The 24,618-nt window shown below is 36.4% G+C and overlaps 1 protein-coding gene across 5 annotated transcripts in view; it reads right to left on the reverse strand.

The window, feature by feature from the left end:
• Positions 1-24,618, reverse strand: part of Fut8 (fucosyltransferase 8) — a 214,964-nt gene that overhangs the window by 146,941 nt on the left and 43,405 nt on the right. For 4 of the 5 annotated variants that reach the window (XM_052185600.1, XM_052185602.1, XM_052185599.1 and 1 more), the window contains one exon: positions 2,691-3,119. In XM_052185600.1, coding sequence (XP_052041560.1) covers positions 2,691-2,893 — 203 coding nt within the window. In that variant the 5' untranslated portion in view covers positions 2,894-3,119. Of the gene's footprint in view, positions 1-2,690; positions 3,120-4,322; positions 4,365-24,618 lie in introns of all 5 variants that reach the window. The other variant, XM_052185601.1, reaches the window with a different exon arrangement.

Genomic DNA, 24,618 nt, shown 5'->3' on the forward strand with positions numbered 1-24,618 from the left:
ACTTCAGATCTCTGAAGAAGGAAATCGAAGAAGATCTCAGAAAATGGAAAAATCTTCCATGCTCATGGATTGGCAGGATTAATATAGTTAAAATGGCCATATGGCCAAAGGCAATCTACAGATTCAATGCAATCCCCATCAAAATCCCAACCCCGGTCTTCATAGAGCTGGGAAGAGCAATGCTCAAATTCATCTGGAATAACAAAAAACCCAGGATAGCTAAAATTATTCTCAACAGTAAAAGAACTTCAGGGGGATTCAGTATCCCAGACCTCAAAACTTTACTACAGAGCAATACTGATAAAAACTGCATGGTATTGGTACAATGTCAGGCAAGCGGATCAATGGAATAGGATTGAAGACCCAGAAATGAACCCACACAACTATGGTCACTTGATCTTCGACAAAGGAGCTGAAAGCATCCAGTGGAAAAAAGATAGTCTTTTCAACAAATAGTGCTGGATCAATTGGAGGTCAGTATGCAGAAGAATGTGAATCTTATCTCCTTGTACTAAGCTCAACTCCAAATGGATCAAGGACCTCCACATAAAACCTGACACACTGACATTAATAGAAAAGAAACTGGGGAAGACCCTTGAGGACACGGACACAGGGGAAAAGTTCCTGAATAGAACACCAATAGCTTATGCTCCAAGATCAAGAATTGACAAATGGGACCTCATAAAACTACAAAGTTTCTGTAAGGCAAAGGACACTGTCAAAAGGACAAAACGTCAACCAACAGATTGGGAAAGGATCTTCACCAACCCTAAATCTGACAGAGGGCTAATATCTAATATATAGAGAGAACTGAAGAAGGTAGTACCCATTAAGAAGTGGGGTACCGAGCTAAACAAAGATTTTTCACATAAAGAACTTCGGAGGGTTGAGAAACACCTTTAGAAATGTTCAACATCATGAATCATTAGGGAAATGCAAATCAAAACAACCCTGAGATTTCACCTCACACCAGTCAGAATGGCTAAGGTCAAAAACTCAGGAGACAGCAGGTACTGGCGAGGATGTGGAGAAAGAGGAACACTCCTCCACTGCTGGTGGGATTGTAAGATGGTGCAACCACTTTGGAAATCAGTCTGGAGGTTCCTCAGAAAACTGGGCATGGCACTTCCTGAGGACCCTACTATACCACTCCTGGGCATATACCCAGAGGATTCCCCAGCATGTAATAAGGACACATGCTCCACTATGTTCATAGCAACTCTATTTGTAGTAGCCAGAAGCTGGAAACAACCCAGGTGTCCCTCAACGAAGGAATGGATACAAAAAATGTGGTATATTTACACAATGGAGTACTATTCAACCATTAGAAACAATGAATTCATGAAATTCATAGACAAATGGATGGAGCTGGAGAACATCATACTAAGTGAGGTAACCCAGTCTCAAAAGATCAATGCACTCACTGATAAGTGGATATTAACCTAGAAACTTGGAATACCCATGAAATAATCCACATATTAAATGATGTCCAAAAAGAACAGAGGAGTGGCCCCTGGTTCTGGAAAGACTCAATGCAACAGTATAGGGGAATTCCAGAACAGGGAAGTGGGAAGGAGTTGATGGAGGAACAGGGGGAGGGAAGAGGGCTTATGGGACTTGCAGGGAGTGGGGACCCAGAAAAGGGGAAATCATTTGATATGTAGATAAAGAATACATCGAATAAAAAAAAAAATTTTCTGAGTCACTGCTTTTCCTGTTTTCAGCTTAGGACACTAAGAGTTCAGGCTGTGGAACTATACTACCAGAATTCAACGAAGGTTCCAACATTTGTTAAAAGTATAATCTTGGGCAAACTAAATTACCTAATATCCTTATCATTATTCATCTGTAAAATGATTGAAAACAGTGCTGGAATCTCGTGAAGACATCTTAAAATTCAGTGAAATAATCTGTCTTTAGCACAGTCCCTGGCATTTGACAAATTCCCAATGACAGTTTTTATCAGCAATGCCTAATTATGATTCTCTAAAAGCACTGTATATTCAGCTCTTTTTCTCTGTACCACGTGCTAGTAGTGCCAATTACCACTTCTAATGCAAAATTTTTCATATCTTTGTTTCTAGCCCTGCAGCTTTTTGAAGTGACAAGCACTGTACACATGATCATTCTGAGATGTGATGAGAATCAGAAGTTGTCAGACAACTTGTAATCTCAGTAACTGTTGAGATACAGATATATATATAAATAAATATCACTTTATGTTTATGTGTATGTTGTTTATGTTGTATAAGAGACTTTGGCTTTCCAAATAACTGATGCACTGTTCTATTTAACAATGAATTTTTGCTTTTCATCTTAAGAATTTAACAAAGAAATTATGTCTTTGTAGTCTCTAAAATAAAAAAATGTTAATGTGCACTAATTCAAATCATATAAAGTTTGTGTTCAATATAGTCTAAACATAATTTGTAAATAAAATATAAGCATATACATACCACAGCTTTTATATATTAATTCATATGTAAAATATGATTTCCAACTATATAGACTCATCTACATTGACTATATAGATGTATCATGACACTTTTTAAAGGACTGCTAAAATAGATAAGATTTTTTTCCAAATAAAGTCTGTAGAAATTTTAAGTATTTTTCAAAAATGGAATGCGTCCTTATAACTAAAAGCCAAGCTCAGTATTTCATCAAATCCTTCAGTATTTCAAACCTACCGGAGAGACTCAGCCATTCGCCTCAAGTCTTCATTTTGTTGTTTTAAGCGTTCAAGCTTTGCAAGAATCTTGGAGAGTTCTCTGCTAGAGTGATCAGGGTGGTCATTATCTCGAACCAAATGACCACCTATATAAAACAATAAGGTCCCCCAGGCAAAAAGAATGAGCATAATCCAACGCCAGGAACCAGTCCATGCCCGCATTTTCAGAGTTTCAACTCTGTCCTCTATTTCCAGGAGTTCAAAGAACTGGAAACATTGTACTCTGGTTCTAGTTAGCCACACAAGAAAATAGGTTTCTGTTGTTTCAACACATGGTGCTTCAGACAGGTTAATCGCTCTGGTAATCCTGTGGTGACTCTTACAAAGAGATCTTCCTGGTGATGCAGGCAGGAAGCTTTAATGTCCTGTGCTTCATGGATTCTACATGCTGTGGAAAGAGTAAAAAATGTTCTTAAGTTTTTAAAGATAAATAAAACAACAAAAATTGACATTCATGGAGTTCCAAAAAAGCTCATGGTATTGATTGGCCAAGAGGCTGAAAGACAATTTTGCTACCCAGGAACAGGTTAAAAAAAAGTGAAAGCTTTAAATGTGTATTAAATCAACCACACATTAGGATTCTAACTGATAGCAAATTAGTTCACTCTAAACCTGGAAGTCTAAGGAGTGCCATTAAAACTCTCCTTCATTGAAATGTTTTGCAATAACTCTTACATAGGGATTAAAATATTATATATCTGAAAAATCAACCAAAATCAATTCAATTATATATTTCAAACTAATGTGTTCATCATCTAAAACAAAACTAAGTTCTTGGTATGAGTGAATTCAGTGCTACAAATCCTCATATCCCTCCATCTCAATACTCTGCTGTTATTTCACTATTTAACTTGCGAATTGTCATTTTTAGGATAAATTCTCAAACTGATTTGAACCTCAGAGAAACAAAAGTTATCCTATCAATTAGTTGGCAACCATATAAAACATCAAAAGCAAAGGTTCAAATGGATCAAGTTAAGCCATTATTTTTTCAGATATATTTTAAAATATTAATTATAGGAGTGAGTATAAGTATATTATATACATGTATAAAAATGTCACAATGAAACCAATTATTTTTATTAATATGACCTAATAAAAAATTCCTAAATTTCAAAAGAAGGCTAATACCAGTTAGATCCTTAGGCGAGAGTGCATATTTTAAGTGTGTATTTTAAACTATAAATGTTCTTTTTTTTATCAGCTTTGATTATGTGTTTTGGTTGTCATTTCTTAACCACTATGATTAAAATTCTCTCAGAAATAAAATTATTCTCCCCCAAAAAAACATATATGAAAAATCACTTAAAGTGATTAGGCAACGCTGAAGCTACAGAAGAAAAAAAATCATATATCTAGAAACAAAATTATATAGTTCCTGTAAAGGGGAGGTGGGTAAAAAAGTTTACGTATACAAGAATATATGCATAAAACACATGACCACCAATTAAATTGTCATTGGAAAATAAAATAAAAAGTTGAAGAACAGGGATCCCAAAACTCAAGAGTATAGAGCTATTTATTTATCTACTTCTGAACCTCCATTTTTTACTAATTTTAAACTACCAAAAACTCAAAGAGAAGAAATTACCTCAAAAGAATGTCCTAGAAATACCATTTATTCTGATTTCATCTAAAATAGAAAATAAGAGAGGGAGGTGTAGTCTCACTGAGTGATGTTGGAAGCAAAATGCAAATGTTTAACTGCTACTTTAGTAAATTCTTTTAAGTCCACCAAGAATACTTTGTGTTGTTGTTGTTGAACTCTTTATTTTCCTTTTCTCAAAACCCTGAACCTCTAACTCTCAGATATATTACCTATCAATCAAACAAAGACTAAAGTCTATTTAATAGTTCAGATCGGTTACCACTCTGGAAGTGGGGGGAGGGGGGCATCTGGGAGAATGGAGCTGACAAATGAGAGGGGCTAAGGTCTCATGTAATAGCCAACTTTATTCAGAGGACCAGACAATTTATGCTCTGAGTTAAGAGTCATTTGAGAAAAGTATACAATCACAAGAACAGCCAGTACAAGGCAAAAATGTTTTTTCCAGAGGAATATATACAAGTAACAATAGCTAGCTATAATGAATAATCTGGATTAAACTCATTCCTATTCACTAGATCATGTTTACTTGGAGTTTTCTTACAAGTGCTAAGAATTCCCCTTGCAGGATTCCATTCTTGGACAGTGTTCTGATAGAGGTGAAGGATCATTAGTAAGGTCTACTTTTTCACATATAAAAAAAAATGCAGATAATCAGGGCTTCCTGATTTAAATAATAACTCTATAAATAATAAAACTCTATAAATAATAAAAATATAAATAACTAATAAATAATAAAATAAATAACTCTAGTCTGGCAGCTTAAGAAATGGATCCCATTTAATAAGTAATTAAAATTTAAGAATGGATATCAGAGTAATAGTTTGCTATGATGATTTATAGAACACTGAAAAATTCCATCAGACGACATGCTGAAGTTATTTCCAAGATATTAGGAGATTAGATAGACAGAGATGTAAATAAATAAAAAATTACAACTTTATGTTTTCCTCCATAACCAAAGAAACCTAAACTACTATGATAGACAGAAAGAACAAAACTTCCAAAAAGGAATTATTTAAGTAACAAGGGATAACAAAATAGGTGAAACACATTACTTACAATTATAATGTAAATTATCACAATTATCCAAAGATATGATTTTAACAATGAAGTACAGAAACATACTTTTTATACAAATTGGATTAAAATTTGTATTAAACCAGTATTCAAAATATCCAAGGTATTAAATTACTATATTTGCAACAAGACTAAAATTATAAGCTATAAAATGATAAATTATTATAAAAGTAAAATATGAGCATATTCTTAATTGTTAATATTATCTTAACTCTGTTTTTGAGAGACTGTTTCTTAGAATTTTAGAGTTCTTAACAAGTACTTTTTAAATGGAATCAACAAAAGTAAACTAAGTTGAAAAATGAGTAGTTTCCTGTGTACTTTCTCTCATCATGGTTTAAAAGAGTATGTAGTATTGAACTTCCCCCATCTGCTAACCACAGTGAAAGACTAGTTGCTTTCTTGTCATGTTTAAACCGTAACTGTCAAAATATAAACTCCATAAATTTGATTATTTTATTCACTGTTGTCTCCCAAGCCCTTCCAGCAGCATTTGGCACTTAGTAACGGTGAATGAAAACTTTTGAACAAGTAAATGCAATGCAGAACTTTATATGATATACAAAGAAACTAAACACACCAGCTACAACTACATCTGCATCAAACTTTGCACAGCAAATTTGAAAGTAGAGAGCACCATTATAAACAAAAGAGATCAAAATTAAAATCATTGTGTCTCTTTAGAGTAACTAAGACAAGCCCGATGATAAATGAGCAAAACCTTGACAACATGATCTTACTCCTATTTAGAATCCTATAATACTCTTCTTGTACAAAATCCTAAATAAACCAAAATATGGCAGGCTTCCCTCTGCCAATGTATTTGATTAATAATACTGATTTTTAAAGGGATAGGAGTTTGTAAATGATTTATTTCTTCTGCTACTTAGAAAACTAGGTTATTTTTATTTTTGTTTTCGAACAATAAAAATACAAGTAAATTTTTACTAAGTGTTTTCCTAAAGTTGGGAACTAGAGTGCAATATCAATAAGATCAAGAGTTTAAGCAGAACTGTTACAAGGCCTAAATGAGGTTAATCATGTGTAAAGCATTATTTGTACTGCTCAGCAAGGAAGAAATACTCAATATCTTAAAAGAAAACTAATGTCTTTGGTTTTTAATGAGCAAAAGAAAGATAATATTAACTAGACATTATAAAATGCTTTTTAGTGTTTGAAAAACTTTTATGCATATTGTTACATAATGTTCACAATTACTTGAGTCTATAGAATATTACTCCAATTTTATAGTTGGGTAAGCTGTCCATATGTTTTATAACCCATGGCAGATTTGGTAAGTTTCTCTTTGTACTACATTTATGTTACCAATTAAATATATATGTGCATGCAAGTGAATATGTACACATAAAACTCAATTAGAAAAATTGTGAAAGTACATATTTCTCTTCAGTTTATTAAAAGTATCATTTTACACATGTGTTGTATGAACAGGAGGAGGCCAATAACTGATAATATGTGTCCTCCTCAGTCACTCTCCACCTTATTTTGTATGTGTGGGTTTGTGTTGGATTTGTGTCACGCGTGCTTATGTACCTGTGTTTGTGTTTGTGTGTGTTTGTGAGCATGTGTATGTGTACATGCACATGTATGCACTTGTCTATGTATGCAGGCATGAGTGGAGGTCAGAGGCTGACCAGGTTGTCTTCCTTAATATCTACTAATTCTCTGCTTTAATTTTTGAGACAAAATTTCTACTTAAACCTTGAATTTGACAAATTGGCTAGACTGGCTATGGGAGAGTCCCTGGAATCCCTCCAGTCTCTGCAGTCCAGTAGTGTGGTTATAGCTACCCAAATATACACCTTGGACTTTGTTTTTCTTTTATTCGATATATTTTTTATTTACACTTCAAATGATTTCCCCTTTCCTAGCTCCCCACTCCCTGAAAGTCCCATAAGGCCTCTTCCCTTCCCCTGTTCTCCTATCCACCCCTTCCCACTTCTCTGTCCTGTTATTGCCCTATACTGCTGCACTGAGCCTTTCCAGAACCAGGGGGGCACTCCTCTGTTCTTCTTGGACATCATTTTTTTGTTTTTGTTAAGAGGAATAAACTTTAATAATCCATAAACTCCGACCTTCTCAAGAAGGAGTTACATTTCACTCATTTGAAACCATAACACAATTAAGGTGTCTGGAGAAATTACATATCTTCATAATTTCCCACATCAATGTGGAAATAGAGTATGGAGAAAAAGGGCATACTTCCTTTCCCACTCTTACAACTAAGAGGTAATTAAAACATCTAGAGAATGCATCTCTCATTTTAAGGTATATTTCTACAGTTCTTCCTGAGATTTTGTACATTTCCTTTTTTTTCTTCTTTTTTTCGATATATTTTTTATTTAAATTTCAAATGATTTCCCCTTTTCTAGCCCCCCACTCCCCGAAAGTCCCATAAGGACATCATTTGATAAGTGGATTATGTCTTGGGTATTCCAAGTTTCTAGGCTAATATCCGCTTACCAGTGAGTATATACCATAATTGATCTTTTGAGAATGGGTTACCTCACTTAGTATGATGTTCTCCAGCTCCAACCATTAGAGAAATTCTTGTCTAAGAATTTCATGAATTCATTGTTTCTAATGGCTGAATAGTACTCCATTGTATATAAACACATTTTTTTTTTTTATCCATTCCTCCATTGAGGGACACCTGGCTTCTTTCTAGCTTCTGGCTATTATAAATAGGGCTGCTATGAACATAAGATCTGTATAACAAGAACTTCAAGTCTCTGAAGAAGGAAATGGAAGAAGACCTCAGATAATGGAAAAATCTTCCATGCTCATGGATTGGCAGGATTAATATAGTTAAAATGGCCATCTTGCCAAAAGCAATATACAGATTCAACGCAATACCCATCAAAATCCCAACTCAGTTCTTCATAGAGTTAGAAAGAACAATTCTCAAATTCATCTGGAATAACAAAAAACCCAGGATAGCTAAATCTATTCTCAACAACAAAAGAAATTCTGGGGGAATCAGTATCCTGGACCTCAAGCAATACTACAGAGCAATAGTGTTAAAAACTGCATGGTATTGGTACAGTGACAGGCAGGTGGATCAATGGAACAGGATTGAAGATCCAGAAATGAACCCACACACCTACTGCCACTTGATGTTGACAAAGGAGCTGAAAACATCCAGTGGAAAAAAGAGAGCCTTTTCAACAAATGGTGCTGGTTCAACTGGAGGTCAGCATGCAGAAGAATGAGAATTGATCCATCCTTGTCTCCTTGTACTAAGCTCAACTCCAAATCGATCAAGGACCTCCACATAAAGCCAGACACTCTGAAGCTAATAGAAAAGCAACTGGGGAAGACCCTTGAGGACATCGGTACAGGGGGAAAGTTCCTGAACAGAACACCAATAGCTTATGCTCTAAGATCAAGAATTGACAAATGGGACATCATAAAATTACAAAGTTTCTGTAAGGCCACGGGCACCATCAAAAGGGAAAAGATCTTCACCAACCCTACTTCTGACAGAGGGCTAATACCCAATATATACAAAGTACTCAAGAAGTTAGACCCCAGAAAACCAAATAACCCTATTTAAAAAATGGGGTACAGAGTTAAACAAAGAATTTTCACCTGAAGAACTTCGAATGGCTGAGAAGCACCTTAAGAAATGTTCAGCATCATCAGTCATTAGGGAAATGCAAATCAAAACAACCCTGAGATTTCACCTCACACCAGTCAGAATGGGTAAGATTAAAAATTCAGGAAACAGCAGGTGTTGGTGAGGATGTGGAGAAAAAGGAACACTCCTCCACTGCTGGTGGGATTGCAAATTGGTACAACCACTCTGGAAATCAGTCTGGTGGTTCCTCAGAAAACTGGGCATGGCACTTCTGGAGGACCCTGCTATACCACTCCTGGGCATATACCCAGAGGATTCCCCAGCATGTAATAAGGATATACCTCAGACTTTAAATGGAAACTAATATCAACTCAGGTCCTAATGTTGACACAGTCAGTGCCTAACTCAATGAGCCACCTCTTCAACCATAAGAGCATCACTTACAACAGTTTACATTCATTTGGGACCTAAGGTATAGATGACCCATTCAGACTTAGTTGAATATTATAAGTTAACTGCATCAGTAAACACAGCGTGTTATATTATTGCATTTAACAATTCAAGTAGGAGGTTCCTGATAGAAATCTTATTGATATAATTATGAGTTTATACTTCATAACTAGGCCAACTAATTTCTAAGATATTAGTAAGTTTTGATCAATTAAGAGCATATGCGATACTCACGTATTAAGGATAACTAGTAATTAAAATTCATACATATATGCTGTTGCCCTCCCTACCAAGAAATGTGAAAATGTGATGACTATTTAAGCAGTAAATGAGACCTGAACTTACAAGCATCTTTCTTTTCTTCTTTTATTTATTTATTTTATTCACTTTACATCCTAATCACTGAAGCCCCTTATGGCCACCCCACTTCTCACAATCCTTCCCCCTCCCCCCTCTCTCCTTCTCCTCTTAACTCTACCCTCATTTTTTTCCTATACCTCCTTCCTCCTACATTTTAATTTTGTTGGTTTTACCATGGAAGAGAAAAGCAACAGTAGGTTTCAACTAGGATTAAAGAATCTTTAATTCATGGTGTACTACTTTTTCCTGCTTGCTCCACCTTGATAGAATATATATATATATTCATTCCCCACTAAGGGATGCCAAGCCAAAACAGAGATTCTAATAAATTTTGTAGCATTACTTAATTTTAAGGGGTTGAAATCAATAGAAAATGTGCTTAAATATACAGAGTTGAGGATATATTAATCTAACATTGAATTGACTTAATTTGTATATGGCTTTTAAAATAACAGTACTTTTTAACTCATAATCGGTTTTCCCTAAATGTTTTATTTATTTCTTTTTTCAAACAGGAGCATTTATGCTTCCTAGTGTTTCTTAACTAAGAAAGCATACCATTAAAATATAACAGTAAAACTGAAACTCTGCTAAACTTAGAAACGTAACTTTTATTAGACTAATAATTGAACTCATGATTTTTTTCCATTTGAAATTTGTAATCCAGCTTGTCACATGTAATTAACTAAGAAAGCATTCTAGTTTGTTTTAATTCAAAGAATTATGATATGAATGTTTACAATCATTCCATCTGTTCTGAAAAAAAAGGTTAAGATAATAGCAAAGTTTGGGCAGTTGTTATTTGCTATTTAAAGCACTAGTTATTTGAGTTGACTACATTGTATCTGAAATATGTAAAAAAAATTACATTATTGATGAAATAGAAATTAATTGCAGAATAAATTCTTTTCATTAAAAGAAAGATAGGCGTGGCACATGCTTGCCATTCCAACACTGGAAGGCTGGAAGAAGAGGTTCACAAACTATAGGCCACCCTAGGTTACATGGCCAGATCCTGCCTTACTGGAGACCCAGCATGGGGAGATGGATCTAGGAGGATCCAGAGCTAAAGATCGTGATCAAATACATGATGAATATAAAGTCAGCCAGTGATACAAGACTGTCTCAAAACAAATAAACCAATTCAGTGGGAAGAAGAGTGGAGAGAGAGAGAGAGAGAGAGAGAGAGAGAGAGAGAGAGAGAGAGAGAGAGAGAGAACAGGGAAGGAGGAAACTAATAATACAGTGGAAAACATCTGTCCTTTAAACACAAAATACAATTAAGAAACAACAAAAACTAGTTTTGCTGAAAAAAATGCAGTAATAGAATCTAATTCTCTATAAGCTAATAAATGTAATAAAATCATGTAATTTAGGCATTTAATAAATTTGTCAATTTTCATTAATGGCATTTTCAATTATTAACAAAATTCAATTAATGAAGGGGGGCAATGCAAACGTTCTCTTAAATTGTTTTCAACTTTTTAAGTATAATTTACTGCTATAAAAGGTCCTTATAAAGTACACAGGTAAATAGTTTTTTCCCAATCTGTATCTCTGTATAACTATTATTTTCTCTTTTCTGTCAATTTTCTCTCTCACTGACAAACACTAATCTGATTTATTGACACACACCTTGCCAGGACTGAAGGACATTGCTGCTTGGCTTAGCCCAAACACATTCTCTTCTGCCTAATTTCATACTTAGTGATATATTCTCAATTATTTCACCCCAACTTACATTGCCACTGCTTTACAACTAATGAAAGAGACAGAAGAAGAAATGGGAATAATAAATGTATTCCTCTTCACAGCATCTCAAGAGCCAAAATAAAAAAATTTAAAAAGTCACAAAGCATATAACCATAATTATGTCAATTCTTATTGATTAGATGTTTAAAATTATTTCAAATACACTCTTAAATTTGTTGTTTTTGATAAAAGATAATTTCAGCAATTTGCATAAATAAAAAGTCCAATAGTAAATAAAAGTTACGATTTTGTTATATTAAATTCAAGAAGGGAAAAAGAGAGAAGGGGAAGAAAGGAATTAAACCAATTCACAGGCAGTACTCTTCAGTGAGGCACAGAAAAGCTTAAACAAGATCAGCCATTATATAAATCATTAGAATTACACTGACATTAATTTACTGAATCAGGTGACTGATAATTACTATTAGGTCAAAAGCGGCTAAAGCTACATGTAGAAAAATAGTGGAGATATTACTAAAATAAATTTAATTTAGGGAGTATTTTAAAATTAATTTTTTATGTAACATTTGTACTTAATTCATAATAGGCCAGGTCTATTGTTTGCTAAGAACATCATTCTCCCATTTAAAAAAAATTGGAAATCTTTACTTCTTATCTATAAGGAAATAAGAATGGTCAAGCATTACTTTCCAGCCAGGGATAGGAGCATATACCTTTATTTCCACCACTCAGGAAGCAGAAGCTGGTAAATTTCAGTGACTAGCCTTGTCTACCCAGTAAATTCCAGGCCAGCCAGGACTACAAAGTGAGACTATATCTCAGAAGAAACAAGCAAGCAAGAAAGAATACTTTCCAAGTGTGAGCAATTCTGCATCTGACATTGGACAAACAACTGAAAAGTGATCTCTAAAGAATGAAGACAAAACAAGGGAGCCCCATGACAGCCTGGGATTGCTTCACTGTTTGGAGCACTGAACTATGGAGAAGAGGAAACCCAAGTAGAAGCCAGTAGTGTTACTGAGTTACAAGGACAGATCAGAATCCACAAAAACCAAGGAAACAAGAAATGTTGGGAAATGTCTCTCTTTAGAGTGAAAGGGACATGAAGATCTGTGTTTTCAAAGAAGCACTTTAAATTACCTGAAATCAAGTCCACATGTGCACAAAAGTAAGGACCCTTAAAGTAAAACCTAGAAGAATAATTTAAGGAAGAAAAGTAATCTAGGACTAAAAATTCCTGTGTTCACAAAGGACCAGGAATCATTTAAGTTCTCATGAGAAAGAGTCTCATCCGTGAGTCCTTTGAAACATGCAGTAAAGATACATCTCTCCAATGATACTAATGACAGACTAGAGCTCCTCCAGCAAATCTTGAAAACATTACAACATACACAAAAAGGAAGGATGAAAGAAAGGAGACAGGCTGTCACTGTGTACGATTCTAAAGATCTCAGCTGCAAAATCCCCGACACGGTCAATCAGTTCTCATAAGGCTACATCTTGACACACAGTTCAGAGTAGCATCCTTTGAAGATGGTGGTACCTAGGAGAATAAGGCGCTACAGGGCTACCACCACTAAGAATAAAGATAGAAGAGGTTTGTTGTTACAGTGCTAATAATAAGAACAAGCATGAATAGTCAGTGTGTGTGTGTGTGTGTGTGTGTGAGAGAGAGAGAGAGAGAGAGAGAGAGAGAGAGAATGGGAGAGAGAGAGAGAGAGAGAGAGAGAGAGAGAGAGAATGGGAGAGAGAGAGAGAGAGAGAGAGAGAGAGAGAGAGAGAGAGAGAGAGAGAGAGAGAGAGAGAGAGAGAGAGAGAGAATGGGATAAACAGGACGACAGTGGTCAGGCTTGACATGGTGGTGCAGGCACATGCACCACCTAACAGCTGGTGCTAACAGTACCTAACAGCTGAGGCAGAAAGTTCAAGGCCAGTTGGGCTATAGTGAGGCATGGTTTTATTCCAGAATGAACTTTGTACTCCATGCAATCCTTGTGTACTTATCTGAAACACACTTTAGTATTTTCTTATTATAAAATGTTTTGAACACAAAGAATTTTAAAACAATGGTAGTGTGTGGCAACTCATTTTAGAAGAAAATCAACAGCTAACAAAATTATTTATACTCTATCATACAAATAATCTCATTTCTTAAAACTGATGACAAAATGAAGTGCTACATCACCCAGGTCTAAAAGGACCATATTCAGTAATACAGACACTGTATCCATGGTGGTGGTGGTGATGGTAATGGCGATGATGGTGAAGATGGTGAGGATGGTATAAAAATAAAGAGATCCAGAGCCACCTTCCAATATTTGCAATCTGTTGTCCTTGCTTAATATGTTCACATTTGAGATCTTATGAAATTAAGGCACTTATCACTAAATAGCTAAATTTCTTTAAAAAATGAGAATGGGGAAGAGGAGGATCTCAAAATTTTATGTATCAGAATTCAAATAGCTATATGGTATAAAAATAAAACTTATGTTTTGGGGTAAAGTAAAACTTATTTTTATTTAAATAATACTCACCATTTTAAAATAGTATTTTAAAAACTAAACAGTTTGAGAGAGTTTAAAGAAAAAGGGAAAAAACGAAAAGCAGAGACAAGAGAGTGGAAGGCTGATAATGGTTATAAAGATCACAAGAGAAACATGCAAAAGAGCTGCACCAAGCTCAAGTCTTCAGGAACAAGGGGCTCAGACTCCAGGCTGAGAGCAGGCTACAAAGCTGGCCTCTGGCAAGGTGCAAAGGTCTCAGTACCAGACTGAGAGCTAAACAGAGCTAAGGGTCCTAATAAGCCAGTAACAGAATACTAGAGAGACCCACTTATCACTGCTTCTTCCTGTCTACTGCCATGACTTTCTGCTGCCAACCACTGATGGGATCAAGAGCTGTTGCTGCTAGAGACCAGCCTTCACACAGACTCTTCGACTACCCTCAATTCCCGTTCAGATAAAGCAGAGAAGCCTCACCCAGCTGAGTGGTGGCAGAGCCACATAGCCAGAATACCTTGTACCCTCCATACTCTAGCTCAGACTCTCACCAGCTAGAAGTACAGAATGTACCCTACACTCAGCTTCTTCAATGTTTTTAATCTCCAGCATTTGTCTTTGGTTCGTTTTAAGACTGTCCATCTCTCTCTTAAGCATTATCCACTGTTTGTGTATGTTTACTTTTTCCAATTGCTGCCCTTGACATAGTAATCACATTTGTTCAAAATTCAGGGTGGTTCTGACATCAGTGCAGAGAGTGGTTCTGACATTTGCTCTTTCATTATTAAACTGTGGGTTGATGAGAGCAACATACATTTTAGCATCTTGTAATTTTAAAAAATCTTAAACAAATGTTTTCTTCTTTAAAAAAATAAAAATAAAAATCACAGAATTTTAGAAATGGAAGGTACTATATTCTTCTGCCCCAACCATTATATCTGCTTTTACTGAGACAGATTGGACAAAAATCAAACTTGGGTTATTATACTTTAAGGAAGCTGCCGAGAAATTAGGAAGAATCCAAAGAGTACTTAAATGAGGAAAGGAGACAAAAATAGAAACCCTGAAGAAAAGCTAATACAGTGAAACTTTTTAGATGAGTGTAGTAAAAAGAAAACTTCAGGCTAACATATTATCTGCCATTTAGCCTAAGAATTCTGACTAGTTGTCCTTCAATAAAGACATGAAACTGAGCTCCCCAGTTCAGCTCACAGAGAGATTGAGAAGCCCATCACAAGCACATAACTTTGTTACTCAATGCATGGTCAGGACCGGCACACCCACACCAGTGAGAAGGCTTGTTGGAAAGGCAACATCTCAGCACTGTTAGGAAACTATTAACTACATGTTAACCCAAGTAAGCCCAAGCACATAAAAATCTAGACAGCATTCCAGTCTGGAAGCAGCTTAGGGAAAAAAAGGGAAGGAGCAAAATTCTAATCTGAAAATTACTTTTTGAAATTTTCTAAAAATTTTACAACATTTTTATTTGTTTACTGAGAACATTGTTAATAGAAAATTAATGGTAATAACTAATTATTCAGTACTTACCATGTATAGGGATTGCTCTATCTTTATAAATTGGTTCAACTCTCAACATATCCATGAAGTGGGTATTTTATAACTCTTATTTTATCCACAAAGCAAGACAAACTCTTAAATAAATACCTTGCCCTAAGTTATACACCTGAGTTGACAGAGATTTAATTTTAGATAACCTCTTAAAGGCCTACACCCCAACCCCAAAATACTACTTCCCATGTCATTCCAAAAATTTTTAAGTCATCCAAGAAAAAAAAAAGTATAACTTTTGGGACTAAAACTGCCACTAAGTATAAAGGAAAAAATAATATGCTTATCTCCAGTTTAAAATAGTCATAATAGTGACAGGATTATATCAACACTGTTGTAAGTCTGGGCACACACTTAGCACAAGAATGAAACAGAGAGGACAGTAAGCAAGAAGGTAACTGAGTCCAGCACTGCCAGTGTTTTTTTAAATGTCTGATACACACACACACACACACACACACACACATGCACGCACGCACCAATAGTGAACATGGGACTATCTTACAAACACAGTTCTTATAATATCCATATTATTAGCTGTATTTGGGGAGTAACTGAAATCCTATGCTAATGGACACATTCTCCCCAGTATCAGTCTCCATTTTTTTCCCTAACAGCTCTATTGATGAATAAAATATATGATATATAACCACTTTGAAATACCTATTTTAAGATTATCTCCATAATCGAATATTTTATATATTATATAAATTATAATTAACTAAGTATCTTTCAAATGTAGTCCTACAATTACTTTGACCACCACAATATTATCACCATTGAATAACATCACTTGAGAAAAGTAAAGTTCTTTAAGATTTTTCTCAATAAGTAAGGGGTAACATAAATGAGTGTGAATTTTCTTCTCTGTATTTACATTGCTTTCAACTTCTAAAAATGTCCCTTTTCTTTTCATTTGTAATTATGAAAGGCAAAATTCAAATTCTGGTAAGACCCAATGGTTCTTCAGAAAACACAGAAATGGTGAAAGGAGAAGTAAAATGGAGTTTCTTGGTAAAAGCCTACTCAAGTCTTAACAATGTATTTGAAGTTCTGAGATATAAATAACATCATTGTACTAGCAAATAGGTTGAATTTGAAACATGCAAAATTGTATCTTGTATGTAAGGCAGATTATTACTAAGAAAGTTAAGCTTCATTCAGTCTGAGCATGCTCCTAAAAAAAAGAGACATCATCAATGACTTTTTCATTAACATCAACAAAGCTCTGGTGACCTAGTTTGAGAATGAACAGAACTATAGTTATTAAAAATTGAATGGCTTGACCCATTAGAATAACCAAAGATATTGCAGCCAGAAAGATCTGGGGACTAAAGATACCAATGCTAAGAATGAAATGTATTCTTACAAACATGGAATTTTAAAAGCAATCAATTTAAAGCAATATGAGTAAGAATTTGCTTGAAAAAACTAGAATATGTAAGGTCTATGTGAGGTACCAGGTGGATACAACTCAATATCCTAAAAAGCACAATTAAACTAATCTGGGAACCACAAAGACAAAGGTAAAAGAGTCAAAACACCCAGAAGCAGAGCATTCCTTGTCATTTACCAATACAACCAACAAAATGACTGGGGCCAAAACACTTGAGAATCCCTATCCCTTCTTATTCATACTAGTTACATAAGTTAGCATTTATTTTATTCCACTGGTTAGCACCAGAAAATACCTTCAGATCCCAGTGGCACTATTAGCATCTTTTCAATCATCTTTTCTTTCCTACCCTGAGTTCAATTTGAGACTATACTTGAATAAATAACTTAAATATATTTATAAAACCATGAAAATATACTCAAAATAAGTAATATTTGCTAATCATTTAGTAAATATTAATATTTCCTAAGTGATATGTACTAAATACTAGTTGAATGGATAGTTATAATCCTTCTTTTCCTTAGATATTTATCATGTCAATGTAAAAGTTTAACATTTATTTTTATTATTTTAATTGGATATGCAGGTGTCCAGGTACCCAGACTGGCCAGGGGTGTCAGATAATTCTGAACCACCTGCTATGGGTGCTAGGAACTGAACTTGGGTCTTCTGCAAGAACAATACATGCTCTTGAAAGCTGAGTTATCCCTTTAAATCCCGTGATATATAAATGTTTAAATAGAAAAAAAAAAAAGTCCCACCTCCATCATGAACAAAATGTAAAGTTTAACACATTAAAGAAAAATAACTACTTAAATACCCCTAGAATATTTTTTGTTTACAAGCTTGTTTGTAACTCTGGGAATTGAACCCAGGGCCTTGCATGTGGTGACCAAGCACATTAACAAGGAGCTATACTCATAGCCTAGAATCATTTTTAACCACCAGAAAGAGTATAAAGATAATTCTCGGGCACGGAGCTTAGGTTCCAGTCCTGAGGCCTCTGGCGGGAGCCCTCAGATCTCTCCGCTTCCGGATCCAGATCAGCCTGGGTGGCAACACCACATCTCAAGGTCCTGCAAGAGGCAAGAGGGGCTTCGGGGCGGCCAGCGGGGAGAAGTCAGTGTGCTCTGGTGAATCCAGCGGGCCCCTGCAGGATCCTCCAGGTGTCTGCTTTGGGATCTGAACAGCCTGGGCCACAGCACTCGGTCTCCAGGAAGTGCTGGAGACCTGGTGTGCACCCAGAGGCAGTCTGGGAGAGCCCACAGCTTGCTCTGGTGGCACGGAGCTTAGGTTCCAGTCCTGAAGCCTCTGGCAGGAGCCCTCAGATCTCTTGGCTTCTGGATCCAGATCAGCCTGGGGGGCAACACCACATCTCCAGGTCCTGAAAGGCAAGAGGGGCTACCTGGAGGCCGGCTGGGAGGAATCAGTGTGCTCAGGTGAATCCAGCAGGCCCCAGGGGGAGCCTTCAGGTGTCTGCTTCAGGATCTGAACAGCCTGGGCAACAGCACCCTGTGTCCAGGCAGTGCAGGAGGTAACCTGTACACTATAGGCCACCTGGGAAGGGGCAGCTTGCACTGGTGAGTCAAGCATTGACAAGACCAACTAACACCAGTGAGAACTAGATGGCAAAAGGCAAACGCAGGAACGTCACTAACAGAAATCAAGGCAATATGGCAACATCTGAACCCAATTCTCCTTTACCAGCATGTCCTGGATACCCTATCACACCAGTAAAACAAGATTTGGATTTAAAATCACTGGTCATGATGCTGGTACAGGAACACATGAAGGACATACTTAAAGAAATTCAGGAGAAAATGGATCAAAAGTTAGAAGCCCTTGCAAGGGAAACACAAAAATCATTGAAAGAAAATCAGGAGAATACAAATGCCAATAAGGAGAAAACGCAAAAAACACTTAAAGAAATACAGGAGAACTTTGGTCAACAGGCTGAGGTCATGAAAGAGGAAACACAAAAATCTCTTAAAGAATTACAGGAAAGCACAAACAAGCTAGTGAAGGAGCTAAGCAAAACCATCCAGGATCTAAAATCAGAAGTAGAAACAACTAAGAAAACTCAAAGGAAGAAAGCTTTGGAGATAGAAAGCCTTGGGAAGAAATCAGGGGACAGAGATGCAAATAGCAACAACAGAATACAAGAGATAGAAGAAAGAATCTCAGATGCTGAAGATAACCATAGAAACCATGGACTCAACAGTTAAAAAAAATGCAAAATGCAAAAAGCTTGTAACCCAAAATATCCAGGAAATCCAGGACACAATGAGAAGACCAAACCTAAGGATTATAGGCATAGATGAGAGTGAAGATTTACAACTTAAAGGGCCAGCAAATATCTTCAATAAAATTATGGAAGAAAACTTCCCTAACCTAAAGAGAGAGATGCCCATGAATATACAAGAAGCCTACAGAACTCCAAACAGACTGGACCAGAACAGAAATACTTCCCGTCACATAATAATCAAAACACCAAATGTACTAAACAAAGAAAGAATATTAAAGGCAGTAAGAGAAAAAGGCCAAGGAACATATAAAGGAAGACCTATCAGAATCACAGCAGACTTTTCACCTGAGACTATGAAGGCTAGAAGATCCTGGGCCGATCTCATGCAGACTCTAAGAGAACACAAATGCCAGCCAAAAAAAACTACTATATCCAGCAAAACTCTCAATCACCATAGATGGAGAAACTAAGATATTTCATGACAAAACCAAGTTTACCCAATATCTATCCACAAACCCAGCCCTACAAAGGATAATAGGAGGAAAACACCAATACAAGGAGGGAAACTTCACCCTGGAAAAAGCAAGATAGTAACCTTTCATCAAACCCAAAAGAAGTTAACCAATCAAATTTAAAAAATAACGTCAAAAATGACAGGAAGTAACAATCACTATTCCTTAATATCTCTTAACATCAATGGACTCAATGCCCCAATAAAAAGACATAGACTAACTGATTGGATACGTAAACAGGACTCTACATTTTGCTGCTTACAGGAAACACACCTAAGGGTCAAAGCAAACACTACCTTAGAATAAAAGGCTGGAAGACAATTTTACAAGCAAATGGTCTCAGGAAACAAGCTGGAGTAGCCATTTTAATATCAGATAAAATTGACTTTCAACCCAAAGTCATCAAAAGAGACTCTGAGGGACACTTCTTGCTGGCCAAAGGAAAAATACAACAACAAGAACTCTCAATCCTGAACATCTATGCTCCAAATGCAAGGGCACCCTCTTTCATGAAAGAAACTTTATTAAAGCTCAAAGCACACATTGCACCTAACATAATAATTGTGGGTGACTTCAACACTGCACTTTCCTCAATGGACCGATCAGGAAAACAGAAACTAAACAGGGACACAATGAAACTAATTGAAGCTTTGGACCAATTAGATTTAACAGATATATATAGAACATTCTATCCTAAAGCAAAAGAATATACCTTTTTCTCAGCACCTCATGGTACCTTCTCCAAAATCGACCATATAATTGGTCACAAGACAGACCTCAACAAATATAAGAAGATTAAACTAATCCCATGCCTCCTATCAGATCACTATGGAGTAAAAGTGGTCTTCAATAGCAACAAAAACAACAGAAAACCCACATACACGTGGAAACTGAACAATATTCTACTCAATGATACCTTGGTCAAGGAAGAAATAAAGAAATTAAAGACTTTTTAGAACACAATGAAAATGAAGACACAACATACCCAAATCTATGGGACACAATGAATGCAGTGCTAAGAGGAAAGCTCATAGCCCTGAGTGCCTCCAAAAAGAAAATGGAGAGAGCATACATTACCAGCTTAATGACACACCTGAAAGCCCTGGAACAAAAAGAAGCTATTTCACCCAGGAGGAGTAGAAGGCAGGAAATCATCAAACTCAGGGCTGAAATCAATCAAGTAGAAACAAAGAGAACCATACAAAGAATCAACAAAACCAGGAGCTGGTTCTTTGAGAAAATCAACAAGATAGATAAACCCTTAGCCAGACTAACCAAAGGGCACAGAGACAGTATCCAGATTAACAAACTTAAAATTGAAAAGGGAGATATAACAACAGAAACTGAGGAAATTCAAAAAATCATTAGATCCTACTACAAAAGCCTATACTCAACACAACTGGAGAATTTGGAGGAAATGGATAGTTTCCTAGACAGATATCTGACACCAAAACTAAATCAGGATCAAATAGATCAACTAAACAGTCCCATAACACCTGAAGAAATAAAAAGGGTCATAGAAAGTCTCCCAACCAAGAAAAGCACAGGACCAGATGGCTTCAGTGCAGAGTTCTATCAAACCTTTATAGAAGACCTAACACCAATACTCTTCAAACTATTCCACAAAATAGAAACAGAAGGAACTCTACCCAACTCGTTCTATGAAGCCACAATTACGCAGATACCAAAACCACACAAAGATCCAACAAAGAAAGAGAACTTCAGGCCAATTTCTCTTATAAATATTGATGCAAAAATACTTAATAAAATTCTTGCCAACTGAATCCAAGAATACATCAAAATGATCATCCAGCATGATCAAGTAGGCTTCATCCCAGTGATGCAGGGATGGTTCAATATAAGGAAATCCATCAATGCTATCCACTACATAAACAAACTCGAAGAAAAAAAACATATGATCATCTCATTAGATGCAGAGAAAGCATTTGACAAAATCCAGCATCCTTTCATGCTAAAAGTATTGGAAAGAACAGGAATTCAAGGCCCATACCTAAACATCGTTAAAGCAATATACAGCAAACGGGTAGCCAACATCAAACTAAATGGAGAGAAACTTAAAGCAATCCCACTAAAATCGGGGACTAGACAAGGCTGTTGTCTCTCTCCATATCTTTTCAATATAGTATTTGAAGTTCTAGCTAGAGCAATTAGACAACATAAGGAGGTCAAAGGGATACAAATTGGAAAGGAAGAAGTCAAATTATCACTATTTGCAAATGACATGATAGTCTACTTAAGTGACCCGAAAACCTCCACCAGAGAACTCCTACAGCTGATAAACAACTTCAGCAAAGTGGCTGGTTATAAAATTAACTCAAGCAAATCAGTTGCTTTCCTATACTCAGAGGATAAGCAGGCTGAGAAAGAAGTTAGGGAAACGACACCCTTCAAAATAGCCACAAACAATATAAAGTATCTTGGTATGACTCTAACCAAACAAGTGAAAGATCTATATGACAAGAACTTCAGGTCTCTGAAGAAGGAAATCGAAGAAGACCTCAGAAAATGGAAAAATCTGCCATGCTCGTGGATTGGCAGGATTAATATAGTTAAAATGGCCATCTTGCCAAAAGCGATCTACAGATTCAATGCAATCCCCATCAAAATCCCAACTCAGTTCTTCACAGAGTTAGAAAAAGCAATTCTCAAATTCATCTGGAATAACAAGAAACCCAGGATAACTAAAACTATTCTCAACAACAAAAGAAATTCTGGGGGACTCAGTATCCCTGACTTCAAGCAATACTACAGAGCAATAGTGTTAAAAACTGCATGGTATTGGCACAGTGACAGACAAGTGGACCAATGGAATAGAATTGAAGATCCAGAAATGAATCCACACACCTATGGTCACTTGATCTTCGACAAAGGAGCCAAAAACATCCATTGGAAAAAAGATAGCCTTTTCAACAAATGGTGCTGGATCAATTGGAGGTCAGCATGCAGAAGAATGCGAATTGATCCATTCTTATCTCCATGTACTAAACTTCAATCCAAGTGGATCAAGGACCTCCATGTAAAACCAGACACACTGAAACTAATAGAAAAGAAACTGGGGAAGACCCTTGAGGACATGGGCACAGGGGAAAAGTTCCTGAACAGATCACCAATAGCTTATGCTTTAAGATCAAGAATTGACAAATGGGACCTCATAAAATTACAAAGTTTCTGTAAGGCAAAGGACACTGTTAAAAGGACAAAACGGCAACCATCAAATTGGGAAAGGATATTCACCAACCCCACATCTGATAGAGGGCTAATATCCAATATATACAAAGAACTCAAGAAGTTAGACCCCAGGGAACGAAATAACCCTATTAAAAAATGGGGGAAAGATCTTAACAAAGAATTTTCACCTGAAGAAATTCAGATGGCCGAGAGGCACCTTAAGAAGTGTTCAACATCATTAGTCATTAGGGAAATGCAGATCAAAACAACCCTGAGATTTCACCTTACACCAGTCAGAATGGCTAAGGTCAAAAACTCAGGAGACAGCAGGTGTTGGCGAGGATGTGGAGAAAGAGGAACACTCCTCCACTGCTGGTGGGGCTGTAAGATGGTACAACCACTTTGGAAATCAGTCTGGAGGTTCCTCAGAAAACTGGACATGAGACTTCCAGAGGACCCTGCTATACCTCTCCTGGGCATATACCCAAAGGATTCCCCAGCATACAATAAAGACACATGCTCCATTATGTTCATAGCAGCCTTATTTATAATAGCCAGAAGCTGGAAATAACCCAGATGCCCCTCAAAGGAGGAATGGATACAGAAAATGTGGTATATTTACACAATGGAATACTACTCAGCAATTAGAAACAATGAATTCACAAAATTTTTAGGCAAATGGTTTGATCTGGAAAATATCATCCTAAGTGAGGTAACCCAATCACAAAAGAATACACATGGAATGCAATCTCTGATAAGTGGATATTAATTAGCCCAGAAGCCCTGATTACCCAAGACACAAATTACATAACAAATGACTCCCATGAAGAAGTATGGAGAGGGTCCTGATCCTGGAAAGGATTGATCTAGCATGGGAAGGGAATATAAGGACAGAGAAAAAGGAGGGAGGTGATTGGAGAAGGGATGAGAGAAGATGGTTTATGGGCCATATGGGGAGGGGGGATCCGGGAAAGGGGAAATCATTTGGAATGTAAACAAAGAATATAGAAAATAAAAATATTAAAATTTAAAAAAAAGATAATTCTCAAATGCTATGGTGAATGTAATGACTGGACTTCAATACTGTAGAGACTAGCAGGTGTGTCCAGACTTTTGACATTATAAAAGTATTTTCATCTATAAAGTTCATGTTCCAGAACAGCATTGGCTTCATTCAGGATCATTTTTGACTGCAAATGGCCTGCAGGCCACAGACACTTGTATGGTAATTTGAATGAGAATGGTCCCCATAGCCTCATAGATTTGACTTTTTGGTCACCAGGAAGTGGCACTATTAGAAAGGATTAGGAGGTGGGCTTTCAGGTTTCCAAAAGCCCAAGCCAGGCCTCTCAACTACCTGTCCAGCACCAAGCCTGCCTGTGTGCTGCCATGCTTCCTGTCATGATGATAACAGTTTATGCCTCTGAAACAGTAAACAAGTCCTAATTAAATGTTCCTTTTATAAGAGTTGCTGTGGTTGCAGTGTCTCTTCTCAAAATAGACCACTGACTAAGACAACCGGATACTAGACTCTAGCAGAGAAACTCATCTGAGTTCCTGAGGACAAACCCTAAGCTACATTTAACAAGATCCCAGAGTGACTGCCATGCAAAGCAGTCTTGAATATACTTTTAAAAAACCAACAAAACAACAACAACAACTACA

This window comes from Apodemus sylvaticus, chromosome 6 (assembly GCF_947179515.1).
Source record: "Apodemus sylvaticus chromosome 6, mApoSyl1.1, whole genome shotgun sequence".
In the NCBI taxonomy this organism is placed as follows: domain Eukaryota; kingdom Metazoa; phylum Chordata; class Mammalia; order Rodentia; family Muridae; genus Apodemus; species Apodemus sylvaticus.